The 25,661-nt window shown below is 38.7% G+C and overlaps 1 protein-coding gene across 1 annotated transcript in view; it reads left to right on the forward strand.

The window, feature by feature from the left end:
* Positions 1-25,661, forward strand: part of LOC146482798 (uncharacterized) — a 123,737-nt gene that overhangs the window by 84,896 nt on the left and 13,180 nt on the right. The window contains exons 14-20 of the mRNA XM_085106703.1: positions 19,409-19,480; positions 19,596-19,667; positions 19,813-19,893; positions 21,518-21,580; positions 22,222-22,293; positions 23,378-23,449; positions 25,439-25,510. Coding sequence (XP_084962829.1) covers positions 19,409-19,480; positions 19,596-19,667; positions 19,813-19,893; positions 21,518-21,580; positions 22,222-22,293; positions 23,378-23,449; positions 25,439-25,510 — 504 coding nt within the window. The remainder of the gene's footprint in view (positions 1-19,408; positions 19,481-19,595; positions 19,668-19,812; positions 19,894-21,517; positions 21,581-22,221; positions 22,294-23,377; positions 23,450-25,438; positions 25,511-25,661) is intronic.

Here is a 25,661-nt window from a genome sequence, read left to right on the forward strand (position 1 = left end):
GGGAGGACTCGATACAGGCCTTGCCCACGGGGGTCTCGGCCCTCTGGGGAGGCAGGTTCCCAATTTAGTTTAGCCTGACCTGTATATAAGTTCTGCCGGAATGGAGTGCTTCCTCCCCTACCCCTTTATCCCACAATCTGTTGTTGTCTCACTTACTCTCATGGGTTGGGAACATTAAAGCCAATTTATAAGTATTATAAATTAAAGTTAATGTGACAACCATGAAGTTACGGCTTCAGGTTTTGATTACCGGTGATGTGATATGCTACCAAGACAGGACCTGTCAAATCCCAATGCCCAAAGGTCATTCCGGTCCTTGTGCAACATCCGGTTATCTTATTAGACCAATGGGGATCGAGGTGCTCACGTGAAATCAAATACCATGAATATACCATTGTTCATCGTGCCTTTCTGTATGAAACCTTCACACGTGTAGTTTTGTTCTACAAGTTCAGCTGTGTTTTACAAGTTCCCCTCCCTCCCCCCCCATTTTGTCTTGGTATTCTTACCACTTGCCTTACTTTTATGTATATATATATCTGTATGTATGTATGTATGTATATATATATCTATATATATATATATATATATATATATATATATATATATATATATATATATATATATATATATTCAGCAGCTCGTTTAACTGCGAAGTTGCTTATCAAGTTATATCAAGTTATTTACATTATAGTTGTTCAGTCTTTGTTCCAGTTCGATCAATTATTTACAGTTTTCCTCATTGAGGGGATTATCTTGCTGTTACTGTAGTCATGTTTTGTCTACGGATAGTTTAAGGTGATAGCTACTCAATAGTCTTTTACAGACATTTGCCTTATCAGCACTTCAATACAGACTGCCTTTCTGTTTCTTTTGGATCTCATTATTCAAGAACATTGCTTTAACTATTACCGTTTTGTTCTCTGTAGGGTAATAATTTATGGTGCTTTAAATAAAATCTGGGTTAGGGATGAAGTGCTCCCAATACAGGTCACACTTTTCCCCATGGACTCACAGTCTTAAAACATCCTGCCCCATTCACAACTGGTTACTACGGTAACCATGGAAATAGACTTGGATAGGATAGGACCTCGCTCTGAGGGGATTGTTGGCCCCATGGGGAGTGTCCCATAAGGACCTCGCTCATGGGGGATTATCGCTCTCTGGGAAGGATTACATGAAGTCCTCACTCATTGGGGGGCCCTCTGGGGAGATTGTTGGCTCGCTCAGGGGGGGGCCCTTTGGGGAGGATGTATCCTTGCTCAGTGGGGATTGCCCTCAGGGGGGGACTCGATACTGGCCTTGCCCACGGGGGTCTCGGCCCTCTGGGGAGGCAGGTTCCCAATTTAGTTTAGCCTGACCTGTATATAAGTTCTGCCGGAATGGAGTGCTTCCTCCCCTACCCCTTTATCCCACAATCTGTTGTTGTCTCACTTACTCTCATGGGTTGGGAACATTAAGCACAGCATTACGGTAGCTTTACGGAACAGTAAAGTTGTTGTTTCGTTAATGTATGGCGTTTTTTTTTTTTTTTTTTTTCAAATTGATGCTTTGTTAGCTCTGAAAAATGCATGTTTACCCCTAATTTTCTTTTTAAATGGCAAGAGGACTTGCTAAGTTGCGTCGTAAGCGGAATAATTGACTGTACGCATCTGCAGTGACGAGAGGGATTTTAATAGTAAGAGTAAGGAAATGACTGTTTTTTTTAATTAATCGTGGCTATCCACAACAAATCATTCAACAAGCTCGAAATCGCGTGGCAGTCACACCCCGTGAAGCAATTATTTCTGAGCCTGTGGATGAAGTCGTTGACCAGCCTACCATCCCTCTGGTGTTGACATACCATGCTACCAACACACTGGTCAAAAGCATCCTTACACGCAACCTCCATTTATTACGAAATGACCCGGACACCACGGCGATTTTTCAAACTTTGCACATTTTATCTGCCTATCGTCGCGATAGCAATCTGCTTGACTCCGTGGTTAGGAGTACCCTTCATGACACGACCGTTGTAAAGGATGACCGTGGAACATTTTCACACGAACGTCTCAAAATTTGTAGACAGTCCTGGGGTACGTATAGCCATTAGCGACAAATTCACGTGTACCAGCAACAACGTAGTCTATGTCATCAAACACCGGGCTTGTAACAAACTATACATTGGCGACACCTGTAGACGTCTTGGAGTCAGATTTCGTGAACATCTACGTTCAACTAGAACCGTCTAACACGGACCTCCCAGTTGCACGCCATTTTACATTACCTGGCCACTCCACTGAGGACATGCTTGTTTCCGCAATCCGTTCAGGCTTCCAAAGCACCTCGGACAGACGCCGTTTTGAGGCCAAACTCATATTTAAACACCGTACTTTGCATTCATTTGGCCTCAATACCGGCTTTAACTTTATTTAAGACTCTCAAATCGGCGCGCGCAAGTTACGAATACATCACCTATCAATTTAAATTCATTTTAATTTAAATTTGTTTCGTATGACGCGCGCGTTTTATTCAGTTGCAACATACCACTGATGAAGAGGCAGCAGCTTCGAAACGTCTGGTATTTTATTTAATATTTTGCGCTAGAATACAACTTACCACTATTTTTATCCACCAAGTGTGCAACACAGTCTAAACAACATTTTGTTTCGTTATGTATCACCCATACATACCCGAGTACAACCCGAGTAGCTAAGGATGCGCAGAAGTAGTAACAAAAGTCGGCACATACTTAATATTTGGAACACTCGACCATTGAACCCAATGAACTCAAAATAAGTCTCTTGAAGGCTATAGACACATCACAAGATTAAAACCACAAATGTCAATGCATAATATAATAAGTGAATGAGTTGATGTGTGCTAAAGTCAAAATTGGCGAATTTACAGCAGCCGAATAAATAATCCACCCCGATGAATCTGTATGGTAGTTACTTTGCAGGTATAAATACTAGAGATGGACTTCTTGTCCTGTCGGCGAATTTTGAGGCTGGACAGTATCGGAAGACGAATATTCTCTGTATTTTGACACACGAGTTAGAGCCAAACGATTCCTGATTCAGGAAATATGTTGCAGGGCACCAGCTTTCCTGTCAAATCGAGCGAACTCTTTCGTACAAACCGCCCTGAACATCAATCAAAGTTAAAATATATTGGCTGTCAAAATACACGTACGATTTACGCGGGGATACACCTGGTATCATGTCAACCATCCTTGAGGACTGATCGTTTATTACGTCCTGGGGGGTGGGGGTGGGTGGGGGGAGGCGGTGGTTTTCTAAAAAATCGAGTGTATGAAAATTTTACCCCCCCCCCCCCAAATCCTTCAAACAAAAGTTTTACCCCCCACTGCAATGACTGCAATGACACTGCAATCTTAGAATTCCCTGAAAATTCGAACGTGGTACATAAAGTAGATTTTGAGAAATTGAATTTTTGAAATGTCTAGCCGTTAAAAAAAATATACGCATTTGTTGCAACTCTTTCCAGGCATCCAGCCGTAAATTCTTTGTAAAATTCGCAGTTGTTATTAGCCAAATTTTTCATAAATTCTCCTCGGTTCTATTTGGCAGGAGGAGAGTGTTGAATTGTCAACTATTCACACTTTCTTCAAGAATTCATTACATGATTAGTTTATGAATGCCAAAGTTTGAACTGGAATTAATTCATCGTTCGATTTGTTTTCTTCGCGAGCATATTGAGTAATATACCTTTACGGGTATTGATCGAGAGATATAAGCAAACAAATTAAGATATGGCAGTATGCCATGATATCAGAAGAAATTACCATTCTAAGAGAAGACTTGCTGAAACGTGCAAGGTTTTGGTTTGCGCCGAATAGCATAACCGTCAAATGTAAGTAGCAAAAACCGGTTACGGGTCACAGCCTGCCGTCGACAAGGTAGCAGGTGACAAGTCATAGGTTATCGGTACGAGGAAGACACAAACCACATAGAGTGACCAAGAAAGCGGTCTGCATATTGTCGCGTTATGCAATATCAATACCTTCCGTAGGCCTGATTTTTGGCGCTTATGGTCACTAGTGACTTGTGTAAGAAATATAAAAGAAACCCAAGGGCAGTTGATGAGCCATGAAATATATGACTAAATTGTTTACACAGATACGAATTTTGGATGCCATAAATTTGAAAATGCAGGTAGTATTAATTAGTATGAATGGGTTAGAGACTGTTGTGAGTGTTTTGTTTACAAATACACGCACGTGCTCAGGCTATACAATGAACGAGAAATTTTCAATACTGCACGAGGCCTTCTTAGGCCGAGATTTTATCGCAAGAACATAATTTCGTTTTCGGCCTCTGAAACAGTGCCTCTTCACCTGGATTAAGAACCTGAATTAACTGTTTTAGGAACTGAACTGGACAGTTGGCTTCACCAGTAGAAAACGTTTTAGGGTCCGCTTCGTCGGCCTTGTCACTAGGAGCCAGGGCTGTCAACCTCACACGTCTTTAAATATGGAGAATATGACTTCCTCGGCCAGCAATAACAAAGCGCCTTACAGAGGCGTCCCAGCAAGGCCAAATTCACGGGTTCAGTGTGTGTGTGTGTGGTGGGGAGGGGGGGGGGGGGGGGGGAGGAAGGGGGGACGTACATTAAACACTACCAGAAACAACGCTGCACATTTCAGATTTACGTGTCAGAAAACCGAGTCTACCACAAATAGACATTAATCTCGAGACCAGAAGAAACGGCTCAAACTCTGGACATTACAGTCCTACATCTGGAGACCGGGAGATAAGGTTCAAAATCTGGATACTCCCGGATTATACGGGAGAGTTGACAGCCCTGCTCTGCTAAGCCAGCCAGGATAAGTTTTTGTTTTTTCTTGCTAGGCCATTTCAAGATATTCAACTTCACTTGCGTCTTTCTTGAAAACAAAAACATTTCTTCCTTGGTTTTCTCCACCTCTTCGGCAGATTAAATGCAGGTTTATATTAAACCAATTCACCCTTCGTAACGAAATACGCGAATCGCCAGCGAAAACATCGCTTTCGTAGCATTTTTGTATGTCCTCGGGCTGAATATTAGCATGATGTTTGACTTTAGACGTACCACTTTCCTTGAATTTTTTCAGTTTCGCATTCAAGAACTTGTTTGCCGGTTTGAAAATAGGATTAGTTATAATAAAAAAAAATGTCTTTCCAACTGTTTCTAAAGTCAAGTAACTGTTGATTTCCTATCTTATTGCTGCATGAGCTGAACTTCAGCTAATGCTAGAGCCGTGACGGCTCTAGTCCTTTCCTTCGTCTTGTTTTAGTTCTTGGGAAGACTTACTCAGTCGCTCGGCAAATATTTCTGCACTCAAGTTCTCCAATTCTTAAGACGGATATCTCAGTTGAAAATAATGAACGGTGAAAGGAAATGAGGTTAACTTTCCAACTTGGAACTGTTCAGCCGGATGGACTTAACGTCAATTTTAGCTGTATTTGAATTGCAACTTTTAATGCATGCGCGCGCTACTATTCATATGCGCGCGTGCGTGTCCGGTAGCGTATTTCAACGGTTTTCTCCACACTGAAAAAGGGTTATATACCCGAAACGTCTGTGTTTCTTTCAAAACCACTTTTGACACTTTTTGATATTCATTTTTATATCAATCCTATCTCAGTTGCAGCCATTCTAGATTGTAGCGAAAAGAAAAACAGTAATTTTACTATAGTTTCATTCAGCTTTTTAAGGTTCTTTTTTTAAAAAGCTTACGCTTGAGAAAGCCCGAATAGCGAAATCACCTGTTTTTCGCAAACGACAAATAAGTTTTACAGAAAAGCACAGACAAAGTTTCAGCCGTTATGTTTCACTTTTATTTTTACAAATGGAAACACTCCAGGCTGTTTGTCTCTTGGTGTTTGTTGGAATCGAGTCACTGATGATTTGAGGGATTTCCTCATCTCCAACCTGTGGAAACCTCCAAGCCATTTGCAATAGCGCATGATTTCCATGAGTTATCGCCAACACTGCACTTTCTGAATGTGGTGTAGTGACGTAGTGAAAAACACGTTATCAATTTTAACCAATTGGCGCGCGAGTATTTTGAGAGAGAACTCAGATCGTATATTAAACCAGTTTTTCTTCCTAAATTTTACCGCTTGTTCTTACTGCATTTAGCATAAGACGTCTCAAAACTAGCAAACCTGCTTGAGGATGAGTGCTTTGTTTGTAACCGAAAACTGAAAAGGTTGCTTGGAATTGTTTGACAACTAAAATTGAGACAGCCTTAACTTTCTTCTTAAAACAGCTATTGGAAACCTTTTTGTATTAAATAGTCTTCTTATTCATTTTGGTAGTTACCTTATGTTATTTATATCTCCTTTTTTTTCCTTTTTTTCTTTATTTTCCTTTTTTGGTTACGTGTGTCTCTGCTCTCAGTTACATGACGGATTAAGCAGAGTCGGGATGAGTTTTCACCCCGTTAGGTTGACAACTTACTGGGAGTATGCTTTAGAACGAAAAATGAAATGGAATATTATTGGCTTACCGAGGCAATTGAAATTAATTCTGTTAGTTCAGGTGCGGAATAGCCACGCTACCGAAACTACATAAGGAACACAATCAAAAATAAATATTCGCATTATCCGCGGATCTTAGTTAGAAATATCTTGCAACCTCAGTTTAAATCTTCAAGAAAAGGACCTAACATATTCTTTCAAAAAGATGGTCATTGTTTTTCCAAGATAACCCTCGATAAGCAATAGTATCTTACACATTAAACTAAATATCAAATATATGTCACACGGTAGTCACCATCAGGGTATGGTTGTTTGTTGGTAGGGTCTTGAATAACAACCAGCTAAAGGAACTGCCCAAAGGAGTTTTTGATAACAATACCCAGCTGGAAGGGCTGTAAGTAAAACTCCTGTACTTGGTTTTTTTTTTTTTTGTTTTTTTTGTTTAAACAAAACTCGTAACGTTATTGTTGCCCCAGGAGAACTCTTACGTTTCGCTTGCTCTCTACAATTTTCACGGGGCATCCATGGTTCGATGAAGCAATGGTTTACTGAAAACTGGAAAGTATTTTTCAATTTTACTGACATCTGGCATTTGAAGGAACTTTAACTCACAACTAACAATCATAGAAAATTTATTCATATTAAAATAGTGTTTTTACTCATTTTTGTAATGACGTCATGTCATACATTTTTAATTTTCTAATTTTGGATTGAGTTTTTTGCGTTTACGTGCATCTCATGAGCTTTTTATACTGAATAAAATTGTTAAAAATCGGCGAAACGATTGCACAATTGTAATCGCTACAATTTGGAGGAGTACTATGTTTGTAACCAAAAACCGAAAAGTTGCTTGACATTTCATTGACAAATGACATTTGAAACAACCTTAACGTCCTACCTAAATATATCTTCTAAAACATTTTTTTTATTAAATAGTCTTCTTACTCATTTTGGTATTTACCTATTTTTCATACCTTTCTTTTTCTTTTCTTGTTTTTGTTTGTTTTATTATTTAATTTTATTTTTTATGTGTGAACATATTCTTTGAAAAACATGGTCATTGTTTTTTTCAGATAAGCCTCGATAAGCAATATTATCCTACATATTAAACTAAAAATCAAATATATGTCACACGATAGTCACCATCAGGGTATGGTTATTTGTTGGTAGGCAATTGAGTAACAACCAGCTAAAGGAACTGCCAAAAGAAGTTTTTAGTAAGAATACTCAGCTGCGGTGGCTGTAAGTAAAACTCCTGTACTTGTTTTTTTAAAGCAAAACCCGAGACGCTAGTGTTGCCCCAGGAGAACTGTTACGTTTCGCTTGCTCTCTAAAAACTTTCCGTGGGCAACCATGATACGATGAAACAATGTTTTACCGAAAACCGTAAAGTATCTTTCAATGTTACTGACAATTGGCATTTGAAGGAACTTTAACTCACAACTGACAAGTATAGAAAATCTTTCGTATTAAAATGGTGTTTTACTAACTTTTGCAATGATCTCATGTCATACATTCAAAATTTTCTAATTTGGGATTGAGTTTGGCGTGTACGTGCAGCTCATTACCGTTTTACACTGAATCAAAAGACACATTATTTTTCCTAATTTGTTAAATACTGCCTAAACGATTACGTATTTCCGTCCATTATCGTGCCGTAGTTAGTTTGTCTAGTTATCATTTCTCGTCATTGTGTGCTGAGGGATTTATCGTGTCTAAATAGTTATCTATTTTTGTTTCTACGAAAAATTGAACCCAAATTCATTTAATCTAATGTGATATTTCTTTTCAATTTTATTTGTGAATGCTTTCGCAAAACTTGCTATGAGGTGCAATAGTCGGTTTTTGAGGAGAGGGGAGATCCGGAGTACCCGGAGAAAAACCTCTCGGAGCAAAGACGAGAACCAAGAACAAAATCATCCCACATATGACGCCGAGTTCGGGAATGGAACCCGGGCCATGTTAGTGAGAGGCAAGTGCTCTCACCACTGCGCCTTCCCTGCTCCCATGGCGGTAATGTAATGGCGAACGCTCGTTTCTGTAGGCCAGGCTAAAAATTCGACTATTCGACGTCCAAACCTCACAGGGAAGGTCTCAATCGTGTTTTACTTGGCTTTCGGCCATTAAGAGGAATCGCGGATGTAAATTTTGTTGCAAACCGTTCATAAACGAAAAACTACAATCCATGGCTAGCTGACTCTGGAGCGCTATCTGACACACTTCACAGCAGGCAGAGGTGCTCCTCTATTTCACTAGAAACAGTGAGGAATCGAAATGGACCAGTCACAGCTGACCATTGTGATATAAATGGTGCCGTGTAACCAGTCGACCTCATCGCCTGATGAAGACTAGCACTAGGCAGTCGAAACGTGGCGATTTACATCTCAACAAGTGAACTACAAGTGAAAATTAATCCTTAATTCTACAAGTATTCATTGCGATTGCATGTTTATAACATAGAGGGCGAAATTTTCTTAAAACTATACAGGCACTTTGTAAAACAGAAGCGGCCCAGAGTAAAAACACTCACCCGTAAGCAAAACAAACAAACCATTCACCTGTTCCTTAGCGTTCAAAACATACAAAACGAGAAAAGTTGCTTGTTATACATGTAATTAAGAGAAAATAAAAGTTTATTTCATGGGCAAACAAACAACAATTAAACCAAATCTTAAGCATCAACAATTTTGATTCACGTGCGCGCTGAAGCTTTCTACCGCTTGAAAATCACAGGGTTACAGATCAATATAAATAGTGGATCATGGGTCCAAAGAAGGACCTTGCAGAGTAATTTCTTCCACTGAATTAGACCTGCTCCTTCTTCCCATCAAAAGGGTACTATTATTATTGTTCGGTTATCGTTCGTTGAAAGCAAGCCGTAGCGAGGTGAAAGCACTTGTTCGCGGCCATGAATGGTTTCAGTTTTTCAACCAAACGCGATCAAGTTTTTGGCTGTTGACACACATAATCTCTTGCTGTTTCTTGTAAGAAACGGAAGTTAACCTTTAGGAATTTCCTCTGTAGCTGTAGCACTTGATTTTCAAGTATTTTTGGCACAAGTAATCCGGCTTAAAAAGTCGAACTCCAAAGAACTTGCAAGAAATCGTTGTTGTCGCGGTACAAAATGAAGAAACCAAATAAATGTAGTTATTGCGATCCTGGGAGATCTTCCCATTGCGCTGAGACGTCAATGTAAAGTCGTATTGCCGTCTCAAAATGACGGTTTCTGATTGGCTCAAAAACTGTCATGTAAGCACAGATCAAAATTTTACTTCTGTGAATGAACATGCGACGTTGGATGGTGTTGTTCATTTCTTTTCATTTGAGTTTACCAAGCTTCTGACACTGTTCAAGGACCACTTATAATATTTTTTTTGTGGTGAGCATGTACCATGGTACAGCGGATACAACTTTTTTCTTGAAGGTAAGCAAAAAAGAGTGATTATAAATTCGATGAAGAGAAATTTACTTAAAAGACTTTTTTGAATGTGAAAGCGGCCACGGTAAATAACAATGAGCTTAAATTCCAATAAATTATGGCACTTTCAAAGCAAACGGATCTGTTTCTTTTCTGATGTGTCTTATCTCTAGAAAAAATTGCTCCAAGAGCGCTGCTGCGTTCTCTTTAATTTCATGGCTCAGGTTTGTCAATTTAATCTTCTTGTCGTAGCGCCGAACGGCAGACTCGATAATTTTTACAGTATTCTTCGACGCTTGGTTTCTTTCAAATTTCTAAATCTCCACGGCATCTAAGCTAGGATAACAATGCTCTGTTTTCGTTTTTGGGTACTAGTATGCCGGGTTGCAAACTCTATAAACTGTAACAATAATGTAACAATGCTTTTGTTGATAAATAAAAACTAAGTTGGTAAAATCAGTTATTATGTTGTGTTGGTTTTGTAATTATTGGGATCAAATTCTAAAGTTAATTGCTTAAAAGCAATATAATGGATATTAGAAACTGCATATCAAAGGGATTTTTTTTCTTTGAAGTACCAATTAATGATTGGGTTTTTTTCTGAACCCTGTATTATGCACGAGTAAAAGTACCATTTCTTGAAACATTCTTTGTTATGGGTTTACCTAAAAGGCAAATGGAAATCCAGAATATAAAAAAAGAAAAATTTTCAACAGTTGTATTCTAAGGCAGTCTCTTAAAGTGAAAGCTGTTAAACACACCAAAACAGCACTTATCTATTAACTTGATGTCTACAACAAATCTCTGTATATTTGTCAAAATATGACGACTCATACACATCTCTCTCCCCTAGCTCTTACGATCACAAGCCAATCAACGTACTTCAAGTTACACAAAAAACGTAAAGCAAAAGAAAGTTCTTACTTTTATTAAAGCGATTCCATTGGGAAGCATCTTTCTTATTGATTGACTTCCTTTTTTTTTCTCATAAAAGATCATGTTAATTGCAATGGATCATAACTATACTAAACAAAAAAGTTTTTAAACCAAACTTTTCATACCAGTTTAAACAGATTTGCCCAGGAAAAGTGGCAAAACACAATGACTGCTGAATTCCGGATTCCGTGTATTCTGTATCTCAATGGGTTACCGAAGTAAAAGAAGAGAGTCATTACAAAATGATCTCTCAGAACGGCTCCTTTAGGAGCCACCAAATGCCACTAAAGTTATTGACCAATACTACCGTACAGTCTACTTTTTCCATAAAATACTAATTTCAATCTATAATATTCTGCATTAGTCGTCCGGAAAACACGTTTCCTAGTTCCAGTCGATTGTAAGGTTTTGTTTTGTAAGAAACGCATCATTTAGTTTCTCACACTAAAGAACGAAGAAAACATATATTTGTTGTATTTTACAGCATCAGCCCCTAGTTTAAATTTTGTTTACTTCTAGTTTATTTTCTGTTTCAACGAGAAACGCATCATTTGGTCGCTCACGCTGATAGAACGAGAACGAGATATATTTAACAAATAGATTCCAAGTTGCCGTGCGTCTGTTCAGTAATAGATCACAGATGACGTCAAAATGTGGTAAGAACAAAAAAGTGGCACACGAGCCGCAGGCGAGTGTGTCACTGATGTCCTTACCACATTTTGACGTCTTCTGTGATCTATTACTGAACAGACGCACGGCAACTTGGAATCTATTTGTTTTATACAATGAACAGAAAGGAAACACAATAAACTTGCCTCGTAGCGCTTGACTGTACTGTTCCATTTGTGCCAGTTGAGGAATTTTCAAAGTCACCAACGCTACTTTCCGTGTTGGCTTCTTCTTTTCTTCTTTATCGTACTTGTAAACAGCTTCCCCTAAACTTTTACCGAGGCCTTCACTTGCTCAAAGCAGAATAATCGAGTAAATATTTTCAAAACTTTGAGCCTTTTCGTAGCGCTAACAGCTTTTTTGAAGATTTGTTCCAGTTTAGGCATTTTTTAATTGACAAGAACACTTTCGCCTTGGTTTCTTCTTTTTCTTGTTTGTAAACAGCTCCTGCTAAACTTTTCTCAGGGCCTTCATTGCTCAATTCGAAATAATCTCGCAAACATTTTCAAAACCGCGCGCCATGTTGGGCGAAACGAAGAGAACAATTTTTCCGTGACGTCATCCGTGTGTCTGTACTTTAATAGATCATGGGCAACCTAATCAGAAATGCGGGCTCTTATCCCCTAGGCATTTCAGACCATAATTTAGTCTACGCTGTCGCCAGACTTGTTTGCAAACGTCCACCGCCTAAGTTTGTGCAAATTCGCAACTATAATAAATTGAATGAGAAGAGCTTCAAACGCGATATGGAAAACGCACCTTTCCATGTAGCTGAGATTTTTCATGACCCGGACGACTCCCTATGGCTGTGGAACAAAATATTCCTACAAATTGCAAATGAACACGCACCGATGAAACAAGTGAAAGTGAGAAGTCAATCACTCCCATGGATTGCTAACGACATAAGGCGGAAAATGAATAAGAGATTTAAACTGTACAAGGAGGCGGTTAACACAAACGATAACGAAAAGTGGCGGGAATATAAATACCTACGAAATAAGATTACAGCCGCTGTTAGGAAGGCAAAAGCAGATTTCTTCAGAAGCAAAGTCAACGAGGTTAAAACCTTAAGCGCTTACTGGAAGCTCGTGAAAGACGCAACACATTTGTCAAAAAGTCATACACCAATAGGACCCCTTAGACGAGAAGACGGGACCCTGGCCGTTTGCGATGTGGAAAAGGCCAACATGATGAATGCTTATTTTTCCTCGATTGGTACAACACTAGCGGCACAGTTACCAGCACATCGGTCGGTGCTACAAATCGAAACAGGCAGAGTGGCTGACTCAACAGACATACCAACTTTAGCCGTTATTGATATTCACGAAGGTATTGTCAAAAGTAAAATACTGAACTTGAAAACAAACAAAGCAACCGGCCCGGATGAAGTCGCCCCAAGGCTACTCAGGCTACTGGGAGAAACGGTGGCACCTCCGCTGACATCTCTAATTACGTCAAGCTTTAAGACAGGCGTTGTCCCCCTACAGTGGAAAACAGCAAAACTAACGACAATACACAAAAAAGATGACGCAACGGACAGAGGAAATTATCGTCCTCTCTCCATCCTCAGTGTGCCAAGCAAGATCTCGGAGTCGTGTGTTAATGACGTGATTGTTGACCACGTGCTTAACTCTAATCGCCTGGTAACAGATAATCAATGGGCATATCGCAAGGGCTACTCCACTGAGCTCCTCCTTGTTCATTTAACGGAAACCTGGAGACATTCAATAGACTCTGGTTATGTGGTGGGCGTGGCCTTCATTGATTTCAAGAAAGCCTTCGATTGCGTTGATCACGACATCTTGCTTAACAAGCTTCGATGCCAATTTGGAATGCGCGGCTGCTTATTTAACTGGCTGACGAATTACCTCACATCCAGGCTACAGTACACGGTCTTAAATGGACAAAGATCCAGCCTATGCTCAATGTCTTCTGGTGTCCCTCAAGGGAGTGTCCTGGGGCCGACTCTATTTACTTTGTACACAAGCGATCTTGTAGCATCCATCCACTCAGGGTCTGTGTATATGTATGCTGACGATACCACTGTATACTGTATCGGGAAAACTATAGATGAAGTGTCTGCTGCGTTAAATCAATCCCTAGAAGAGCTCTATGCCCGGTGCGTGAAGAACAGGCTGACACCACACCCAAAGAAATCAGAATGTATGCTAATCTACAGAGGATCGTTCACTGGCCCTCTACCACCCATATACCTTGGAGGTAACAACTTAGAATGGGTAACACACAGTCGGCTTTTGGGCGTAATAATCGACCACAAGCTTAGCTGGTCCAAACATACTAAGGAATTGAAGAAGAGTTTTGCTAATAAACTAAGCCTTATAAAGAAGAGCAGATTCTTACCCAAACAGGATCTCTTAAACCTGTACTTTAAAGTTATAATTCCTGCAGTAACGTACGGTATATCCGTATGGGGAGGTACTAATCGGCAAGACGAACTTGAGTCACTTGAAAGACTACACTGCAGGGCAGCAAGAGTCATTTTCAATTTTGCTAAGGATCTACCATCAGTGGAAGTCCTCACCAGGGCTAAATGGGACACTCTAAGAACTTTCTAGAGGCAATCTATCCTGAAACTAACTTATAAGATGTACCACAATGTCTTACCATCCTGCATGACAACACATATTGTGAAATCGCAGTCCTCTTATAATCTAAGGAACAGTCTTAAGCTGGAAATACCACCTTTCAAATCGAATATCAAAAAGCATTCTATATCTTATAGAGGTCCAGTTTTGTGGAATCATTTGCCAATTGAATGTCGTATGGCGAATAGTGTGAAACGTTTCTCCAGGATGATTAACAAACTTACTTTGGTCAGAGACATGGACTTTTCTAATTTATTCTGTAGAAGATAGATCCCCCTTAAAAGGAGTTTTTAGGTCTATGATTTTAGCAGTTATAAATACCATCAATTATCAAATACTTGTTTATTGTAAATAGTAAATTTCAATGTTATGTTTATACATATAAGAAGTCATAAGTCTTATTTTACTTTACAATTTTATTGCAGTTATTGTTTATGTATTTTTTTATATTATTTACACGACCCCACAAGCTGCATAGCTTAAATACTCATCGTGTCAAAATAAAGGTTTTACTTACTTACTTACTTACAGCGACCAATCACAGCGCGCGTAGCATTCAGTACATTGTATAATCATGCGTAGCGTGCTTGTTTCGGTTCATGGATTAAAGAACGAGTTATATACACGTGTAGCGCGGTTGTTTCGGTTCATGGATTGAAGAATGAGATATATTCATGTGTAGCGTGCTTGTTTCGTTTCATGGATTAAAGAACGAGATATATTCATGTGTAGTGCGCTTGTTTCGGCTCATGGATTAAAGAACGAGGTATTTTCATGTGTAGCGTGCTTGTTTCGGTTCATGGATTAAAGAATGAGATATATTCATTTGTACTGCGCTTGGTTCGGCTCATGGATTAAACAATCCTTACTTAATGAGATGCAGTTTCACCACTTGAACGAGTCGTACGACTCGTACCAATCTGCCAGGCCAGGACCTCCTTTAATGAGATGCAGTTTCACCACTTGAACGAGTCGTACGAATCGTACGAATTTGGCAGGCCAGGACCTCCTTTAATGAGATGCAGTTTTACCAAATCAAACGTCATGTTATTTTCATTAAAAGTATCAGACTCACCACTTGGCTCGTACGACTCGTACGAGTCGTAAAGGCACTTTCACGACCCGAACAAGTGGTGAATATTGGACATGACTGTTATCCATCACTGTTTCCATGTTGTTCTAGTTTTGTCTCGGCGGCAACAAATTTTCAATAACATTTGCTGGTAAAATGTTCAAACCTACTAGCTCGTCTATTTCATCAATGGTAGGTGCTTTATGGACTGTAAATTTTTGCATTTTCCTTGTTTTGACGTAAAAATTAAAGCCGAGAAAAAAATTTCGCGCACGGATATTACCATGGCTACAGTTTAACTGAAGTAAGAATTTATCTTTCAGTTAGCGCACGATTTGTACTTTATCCGTTTACTCTCTCCAACAAAATGTCAGTATCACGATAAAAAACTAAATTCGATTTTGAGACGGCAATACGCCGTCTCAAAATCGAATTTAGTTTATAAAATGGCGTGCTCAGCAAAACAGGAGCAAGTATTTTCGCCTTCCCACCAGGAATGAGTATTATTATATGGCAAGGTAGTCTTGAGGTAAATCCGCGCGTTCTGATTGGTTCTTTCTTGGTCGGGATTTTACCATACGGACCGTTTCCGTGGAAACGGTCATAAGCCGTGTATTTTTGTTTAGGACAAGCGGCAAATTTGAAAATTTGCAGCTAAAACTGCGAAATGAAAATCTGAAAATGCTGTCATTCTTTGCAAAGAAACTACCCAATAGACTGATTCCAACATGGATGAAAAAGAATATCATTTACAAAGCAAATTGCACTATCCCAAAGATCTAGAAACTTCTGAAATAGGCATCAACGAAGGCCACGAAGCCATTGACGATTTCGTAAACAAACAGAGAAGTGAAAACACAAAAGGAAGACGTCTACTAATATGATCACGCTACTCCGTTTTATTGAAGCAGAAGCATATGCTTCTGATTGAAGCTAATGGCTTAAATAGTCAAACAATTGAAAGCCTACCTGCGTCCGAGCTTGACCACCTTTCGTCAATTTTTTTTATGAATGTACGCAGGAAAAGGCGAGCCAGCAGCATTTTCCAGTTTTCAGCGCAATATACAGCGATACTTTAATCTGAGAAGAAATATCCATTTAACATACTTAAAGACAATGAGTTTGAAAAATCGAGAAGAGCTCTAGCTGCAAATCACAAGTTACTAGTTCACAACTGAACACGACAGAAGAAACAAGCTGCAAGCCGCTCAGGCGATTGACGAAAACGAGGAAGATGCTCTTTTTGAGGCAGGAGAATTCGGCGACTCCAATACAGTTGCACTTCAAAGAACTGTGTGGTGGTTTTTATCCCTACACTTGGGTTTCCAAGCCAGAGATGAGGGCGATGAGGACAATTGACTTCATGCTGCTTTTTTTAAAGTTGAATGTGATTTTCACAACAACCTTTTCTTGATCCGTACTTTGTGATGGGCTAGTAAAGTTTCGACGAAACCAGTTTTGCGAGTTTCAAAAACAAACAGCAGCTGTTAAGATTTTCGTCAAATTCCGCTACAAATCGTTCTTGAAGTCCTTTCTATAATCAACATGATTACATGTAAACGTTCAGTAAATTTGCTTTCAAACTCGTGGTACCGAAGCTTGTTCTTTCTGGGTTGCTCGCGTCATCAAAAACACGTCACGCGGGAAACCCTTTGAATTCAAGTGACCGGAAGTGCATTTTTATAAATAAACAAGTTTGCTCCGAGTGCCATATAATAAACTACTTACTAACCTAGCTTGCTCGAGCCGTATTGGGGAATATTGGCCCTTGGCCGTTTTTGTACCTCGGGTCAATATTCCCCAGTACGGCCCTCGCGCTCGGTTAGTAAGAGGTTAATATTGCCCTTGGTGAAAAGAAAATTAAGAAAAAATGCCCTCTGTTCCGACCAATCAGCATTCAGTAATTTTGCCCTCTATGTTATAAAATATCTTAAATTTGTGATTCAAGCGAATGCTGCCCCTACTGTTGACCAGTTTAAGGTCGCGCAGGATCGAACCCTTGCTCTCATTATATATGTATTTATAGCGCAGCTCCGGCGGGCGTGCAGAGCAACATGGGTAACAAAATATAGTATCCTATCGATGCTTGAAATCTGGGTTTTGGTTAAGACGTCACTGTTCGTCCGTCCGTCCGTCCGTCCGTACGCAGCACCACAGGACAACCAATGCGAATGGCACACCTAAGTATGCGAAGCCTGTGATGCTGCCTTTGTTTGTTTGGCGGGAAGTTGCATAGCCAACTGCCTTTTGAAAAAACAATTTTTTTAGGACAACAGAATACAAAGGCAATTCAAGTATTCATTGAACATGTCCACAAACGTGGAACGAAGCGAGAGAAAGAGAGAAAGAAAGCGTGAAACCAGGGGACGAATAAGGAAGGTTCAACGTGAAAGAGAGCGTCTGAGAGCACGAGCAAACAGCTGGGGACTTACTGAAGGATGTGGTATCAGTGGAGGCTATAACGTCGATCCCTTGAAAGCATTCAATGACAACCCTTACTGGCTGTGTGAGATAGGGCCCTTTTGTAACCTCTCGGACACTAATCATGACCTATATCAGTCATCTTTGAGTGGTATTGGCTGTGAGCCTACATGCAGTAAGTTTACATGGTTATGCATAGTTACACAGCGAATTAGAATTTACCACGCAATTTAGGCAAAGATATATCAATAAGAGAATAATGTTACCAAAGTGCCTGTTCATACCTCTGGAGAGAGAGAAAGAGAGAGAGAGAGAGAGAGAGAGAGAGAGAGAGAGAGAGAGAGAGAGAGAGAGAGAGAGAGAGAGAGAGAGAGAGAGAGAGAGAGAGAGAGAGAGAGAGAGAGAGAGAGAGAGGTATCGGCACTTTTGTAACGAAAAAAGTGAACTTTGGTAACATGTGGAACTTTTGTAAGGCATATGGGGAACTTTTCACACGTTCCATAGGGAACATTTGTAACAATGGGGCACTTTCCTAACAAAACAAGGGGAACTTTTGTAACGATACTTTTACCGTCAAATATGTTGCACTGGTATTGTGTACCAAAGCGTTTTTGCCATTCAAAGGTGAAATGCAGCATGTATATTGTTTTCTATTAAAAAAAAAAGGCCAAAAAAAATAGGGTTACTAGAGATTAAAATTTTGATAAAGAAAAATATTTCATCTCTTTAATTCTTCCCTCTTTATACAATATCTAGGCTGGACAACTCCAAGGTATGAAGGCAAATTTTTCCTGCCTTTAATTTGCGACAAATAGTTTTTCCTTAGTTTCCGTGCGTTCCTCATGAACACTTTTCGGTGCAGTATATGATATGTAAATAGGAAGTCCTTGTAGTTGTTATACTTCAGTTTGCTTTCAGCCATCTTAATGACATAAAGGTTGTCTGTGTATCTCAGTAGCTTTTCTTTTTTAGATCATATTAGTGCCACCTTATGTTTTCGTCAATTTTCGCGATTTCCTGAAGTCTTACCGAAACAGGAAACTTCAAGATAGCAGTTTTTATTGTACACTCGAAGATCTGAAGGGAAAAGACGAGTCCTCCCTCCCTTCCCACCCCTTCTGCAACAAACGATGAAAATACTACTACTACTACTAATACTACTACTACTACTACTACTACTACTAATATAATAATAATAATAATAATAATAATAATAATAATAATAATAATAATTCAGGGTTGGATGAGGTTAAGGCCTAAGGCTTAAGGGTTTTCATTAGACAGACTACACCAACCCATCCATAATTATTCAGAAGTACTCCCGTAGATTCTTGCAAGGTTTCTAATTCAGTATATGATTTAGAGAGGTGGATCAACGCTACAAAATTAAATAAAATTCCACCTTCATAAAATTGAACTTCAAGTTAAAGCTAAAATCTTCGACAAACTAGACTATTTTTGATGTTTGGAAAGGTTTATTAGGTCAAAAATGAAATTTTGAGCCATAACTGACTTGTGACCACGAATCAATTATTTAGAGTTGACAGCAGCAATGAAGATGATTTTCTATACTTACTGAACGGAAAATCAAACATAAAAAAAAACATTTCCACCACAATACTGTCCCTGTTCCCTTGTAGGTTTCTGTGTAACAACCAGGTAAAGGTCTTGAGTCCAGGAATCTTTAACAACAACAATAAGAAGAATGAATCCAATGGGAATCTTTCAAGGGTGCTGTTTGTCGTAGCTAATAAGTTTCTCCCATAACATTATTGAGTAGACTGATAATTATGCACACGTTGCTATTGTTTCTTCCTAGTACCTTGGCCAACAATCAGTTGGAGGTCTTGAATAAAGGAATTTTTGATTTCAACAAACAGCTCTATATTCTGTAAGTGAACTTACACTGATTGACTACTGAAGTAATTGACGAAATACAGAGGTCCTTGTAATGCTGAAACCTAGTTAATGAGTTTTTTAATTCTCGTTCCTTTTTTTTTCCAAAGGAACTTAAATAACAACAGGTTAAAGAAGTTACCTGCAAGGGTTTTTGATCAACTTACTCAACTGAGAGGTCTGTAAGTAATACTTTTCTCTACAAGAGAAGCAGAAATTTATCCTGTTACACGAACGAGTCTAAGAACAACGGATTATTAAATTTACTTCAACAAGTATATTACGTTAAGTGATGGTTGTCATCAAATTATGCTTATATGTTGACAGGAATTTGAATGACAACCAGCTGGAATACCTACATCGAGGAGTTTTTGATAAGAATAATCTACTGGGAATGGAGCGCGGGATGTGAGTAAAGCTATACCTTGGTAAACAACATAAATCGCTTGTATTAATGTTTCGTGGGTCTAAAAACTGTGACCAAAATATTGTGTATGCAATCGCACATCGCACATCACACCATTTCCCTTCAGCGATCGCTTGCTCTGATTGGTTGAGAGCTATGTTCACATATCTCTGTGCAAACGCGGTAAAACTTTAATTGACTATAGCCCTTTACAATGCTGCAACAATGGCCTGTGGTGGGCTATATTGTGCCACGTGCACGTGTCTGATCAGTGTCCCGAAAGCAGCAGACCAACGGTAAATGACTAGTTAGAGATGGGATTCTTTGGCCGAGAAAAAGGCGCTTTGTTGCACTCGCAATGGTTTGTCGCCGTATTATCAATTACTGAATACCATACTTGCGAAAAAGACATTCTCGCCGGTATTTTCAGCACTACATAAGGATACTAACATCAGCAAACCTGCGAACGTCATAAAAAACCCTTTAGATACTCATGGACATCTCATTCAAGATCACAATTTTCTTGTTCCAACAAAAAAATTGTTGGCCTGGGGTGCTTGCCCCTGGCACGCATTTCTTAGTGAAAATTCAGCGTATTTCTACAAAAACTTTACAGTTTCAAGTAATTGTTTATAAAAAGTCGGTATGCATTACGTTTGCTTGTTTGTTTGTTTGTTTGTTTGTCTGTCTGTCTGTTTGCTGGAACTGTACCCAGGAAACAGTATGCATGCGCATGCTCAATTAGGAGTTGATAGGAACCCAACAGAACCTTTTTGCCTCTTCAGGAAAAAAAGTTCCTGGAGAAGGGAAACGTTCTATTGGCATGGTACTAACGGCTTGTCTAATCTGAAAGACAATATTTTTCTTCCCTAACGGCCCTGTGGCGACAGAGTTCATAGCATTGATACAAGGATAATATGGAGAGAAATCGTTGTCTTTTATTGAATTTTCTGAACGAAAATGGCATGTAATTTTTGTATTGTTTACCTACAACTGCACCAACAGCAAACACAAACATAATAAGTGCCCCGAACTAGTAAATATTGCATTTAATTGTCTTCCGCCAAACAGCAGAATTATACAATTCGTTCACAAAATGAGCGAGGACGCGAGTCGCCGAAGGTGGATTACAGCATGTCGGCTAAATGTTAAGAGGCATACTCACACAACATGTTGTTGCACACAACATGTCGAAGGTGACACACGAAATTCGGTAGGTTTCTTTTACCAGTCACTGTGATAATTGTATATAAACAAGCTAAACAGGGTCTCCTAGCCCTAACCCCATACTAAAAATATAATCCGAAGGGCATGCTAACCTTCTTGGTTATATACCAGTACAACAGTGACCTGTACTTGTGACCTGTGTAATGTAACCTATAAATGTATATCGCAAAATATCTGGGCCCAGTTGCTCGAAGCATGGTTAGCGCTAACCCGGGTTAAATGCCATGACAACCTATAGGTTTTAATACCTCTTAACCAACGGTTAGCACTAACCATGCTTCGAGCAACTCAGCCCTGTTGGGTACGGACAACGAAAATGAGTGTACCATAATCATATTTGGCAGAGTTACCATCTGTTGAATAATAATATACGGTATTATTTGTTTTTGTTGGTTACAGTCCCTATATTCCAACAAACCTAAATCCGGAATCTGAGGACAAACAAGCGCTTTCATTTGGACTGTGAGTAAATTTACTAAACCTCTTATTTGATAGCTTAAGATTGTGTGTGACACCTCCAATCCACCAGAATTCAATCACCTTAATAACTGAAATAACTTTAAGGCTGATCTGACTGTGTAGAAAACTTAACACGACAGCGACATGATAGAGACGAAACCAAGAATCAAAACACAACCGTGGATAGCTGTTTCGAGGTTGTTGGCTCTCGTCAGCAGTTTATACACTTTTTTACTTCCTGTACCAAGGAGACTCATCTTGAAAATCCGGTGCCTTGTCGCGCTACGTCATTCCCGGATTGCTTTACTGTTATGGAATCTGCCAAAATAAATTTCTAACTCAACCTGAAGGAAGAATGTATATTAAGTGGGAAGAGCTTATTCTCAATCAACAAGTTTCACATGTCAATCTGTGGTGGCTACGTAACACCGTTTCCATATCTATCATAATTGTTAGCTAGTAATTTACATATTAAAGTTGTCATGTAGGTATTTAATGTTAAAAAAAGCAATCACTCTCTAAGATATATAAGCGCAGTTTTACTGTACTCATTCTAACTTACGACGGCATTTGAACATGCTGAAACATGGCTTATCAACCCGCTAACTAAGAGTTAATTTTCAGTTATGATTGTTGGTTGATAGATTTTTGTCGAATAACCAACTGAAGAACTTAACTCCTGGTGTCTTTGACAACAATACTTGGCTGAACAGTGTGTAAGTTATTGCTCGCAGTGTCGCACACCTTAAAATAAAGTGGAGACATTGGAATAACGAAATGCGAGAACGCTGTTGAATATGAACAGGATTTATACATAACTAGAGTTTGCTATGATGATAACATCTTTTGCCGCCTTGTCCCGAATGAAAAATCAGTTCCATCCTTACTTTTACAAGGCATTGTTAATAATTATTATTTAAACGTTAAATATTTCTATTCGGAACTGATAAGTTAGTGTTTCCAAGCAGTTATAGCTTATTGAATTTTTGAAGTCTAAATTTTGAATTTTGATTATGATTAATTTTTCAATTAATAATGTGGATGTTTCTACTAAACCAGCGGCAAGAAAACTTTTGAGATGCGTTGTACTGCATATTAATATTACGCTAAAAACGACTCACTGAAATCAAAGCAATATTATCTTTAGCCGTCTTGTCCCGAATGAAAAAATCAGTTTCATCCTTACTTTTACAAGCCATTGTTAATATACAATTATTCTTTAAACAATAAAGATTTCTATTCGGAACTAATAAGTTAGTGTTTCTAAGCACTTATGGCCTTTTAAATTTTTGAAGTTTAAATTTTAAATTTTTGTTATTTTTTTTAATAAGTAATGTAGATTTTTCTACTAAAGCAGCGGCAAGAAAACCTTTGAGATGCGTTGTACTGCATATTTATCACGCCAAAAAACGACTCACTGAAATCAAAGCAAAACAGAAATGCGCGAAATAAAACGAAACTACAATGGACGTGAGAGCCTAGTGAAAATCTGCATGAACTGATCGATACTTGCAAGTTTTTTGTGTCCTATTCCGCTTAACTATCACAAAATAAATTGTAAATGTCAGAATACATTCCACCGCAAACAACTCAACCATTGTGCATCTTTCGATTGAAACACGACACCTCAGAATGTCCACGAACAAGTGATCAGCGGTAAAGTTCATACATGAATGTCATAAAAGGCTAAACGAAGTGTCCATCTTCCAAAGGAGAGTAAATTTAGGAAATGGATTGTTGTCATTTTATGTGTTTGTGTTGGCCCTTTTGCATAGTTCTACATCTCATTACATTTGGTAGGTGGTTGGAAAACAACGGATTGCGAGAATTACCTTCAGGAATATTTGACAACAATCCTAAGCTGGACACCATGTAAGTGAACATGGGAACAAGGCATTTATCTTTAAAGGAAAAAAAAAAGAAAGAAAGAAAAGAAAAGAGAAGAGAAGAGAATTACTTACAAAAGGCTACATTAAAAGTGGGTATAAAATTTCAGCCGGGTGTGAAAAATTCGTATTCAGTAGGGGCAGGGGATCCTTCTCTCAAAACTCCCAGAAATGTTTTTTTTTTTTTTTTTTTTTTTTTTTTTTTTCAAATCAATTTTCTATTGATTGGTGGTAATTCTTCGGATAAAGTAGCCCAAGGTGCTTCTTGGCCTTGTAAAGTTTTCAATGATTTGGCTCTCTAAGTTATTAAAAACCGACTTTCTGGCAATAAACATTGTACCCTTAAAATAGTTTTTCATAACCGAAACGCCTTCGAGTCACATCTGCAGTCGTTCCCTGTGTTCTAGATGATCTTCTTCTATACATGTTTTCTTTGTGTTCTTCAGCCAAGTGAACCAATTTAGCGCTCGAGAAAATCCTTCGAAACGCAGGCAATGACTCCAAGAACTCCCACTTAATATTAGATGTAATATATCAAACACAAGGAAGAGTGTTTCATCAGATATCCAAACACTGAGAAGTAGGTTGAAAAAAAAGACGCAGCCGAGTTTTTTTAAACGACTTCGAGGTGTTTGGATATCTGATGAAACACACCTTCGAGTTTTTGATATGGCTTCTCAAATGATCAGTAATTCTTGGAGAAATTCAAGGCTAAAGTTGGCAAAATGTTATGGTAATTAGGATCACATATCCAAACCACGGTCACGGTAGTGATTTTCTTTGATTTCTCTTGATAAATTATTAATGAGTTTGAGATGCTTTATTTCAACTCCGGCAAATGCTACTTTTAGAACCTGGCAAAAAACTCCTGCCTAATTTTCAAATAAGTAGGAGGCACAAAATAATGCGTTTCAGAGGTACTTTTTAGATCAAGCTCCATATTTGCATCACTTAATAACATTGAATGGAGCAGTAATCAGCATTATCGCACCGACATTTGAGACAGTTTTCTATATGAAGTTACACTGACCAATAAGGGGCATGTAAAATCTCACTACTCTGGAAAAACCAAACTGTCTTTGGTCAAACAATGCAGGATCAGTTTGGGCACACGACAACATTCTGTTGTCGGAGTGAATATTTAGCTAATTAATAACTGGAGTTAGCTTAACTTTCATTTCTTCCCTAAAGTCTCTGAAAAATTCGTTACGGAAGCTGTTTAGAACTAGTAGATAGGTGCCTTAAAAGTACAAACCGGCTCAACGGCTTACTGACAAGTCAAATTTCCCAACGTCTCTCGGTGTGTTTTCGATGCCCTTACTTAAGGACAGTGCCTACTTGCCTATCTTTTTCGAAGATAATGCCCTAAAAATAATCCTGAAAGGTTTTAAAGTACATAACAGTAGAAGCATTTTTTCCAAATTGGTTATCCTTATATTTATTTATTTATTTATTTATTTTATTTTTTAATCCAGTAATCCTTACTGAGATCTGCGTTACTTTCCGTATCAGTCATGAACCGAGCAAAAATATTTTTATTTTAGTAGGCACCGTTCTTAAAAAACCCGAGATTCCCGGACCATCTTGTGATGCATAGAACGGTAGCAGTAGCAAAAGGAGGAACTGTCCTTTAACGTTATGATCTCGTTGAAGACACTTGAAATCAATTACAAGGCCATTCTACAACATGCAGAAATACACAGCATTCATGTCCCGGCAACGCTTATAGCCTTTTACACTACCATTAATGTAATTCAGTTCACTCCTTCAGTGGCCAGAACAAATCTTTTCCCTAGCGATGGTAGACCCCATGACCATTCGCAACAAGCGAATGTTCCTGACTACCCTACACAAAGCCATTTACAGTGTTCATAATGGGATTTTTTTTTTACCATGATCGATACTAAACGTTGCCATCTTTGAATGAAGCTACCTTGCTAATATACTTGATCTGTTTCGCTTGTAAATGATACAGTCTTTTGAACGACAACAATCTGACTCAGTTGAACGAAAGTGTGTTTCATGGCTTGAGGAATTTGAAGTATTTGTAAGTAAATTTTTTTGCCTTACTTTGTACACTTTAAAAATATAACTCAAGAGATACTACATAAAGGATCAATGGTTTATTGCATTTGATTAATTAACAAAAAATCTGTTTGAGTTAATGCTAAGTAATTGATAAAGTTTTACATAGCACG

Source organism: Pavona decussata, unplaced genomic scaffold (assembly GCF_977016875.1).
Source record: "Pavona decussata unplaced genomic scaffold, jaPavDecu1.1 SCAFFOLD_43, whole genome shotgun sequence".
NCBI lineage: Eukaryota > Metazoa > Cnidaria > Anthozoa > Scleractinia > Agariciidae > Pavona > Pavona decussata.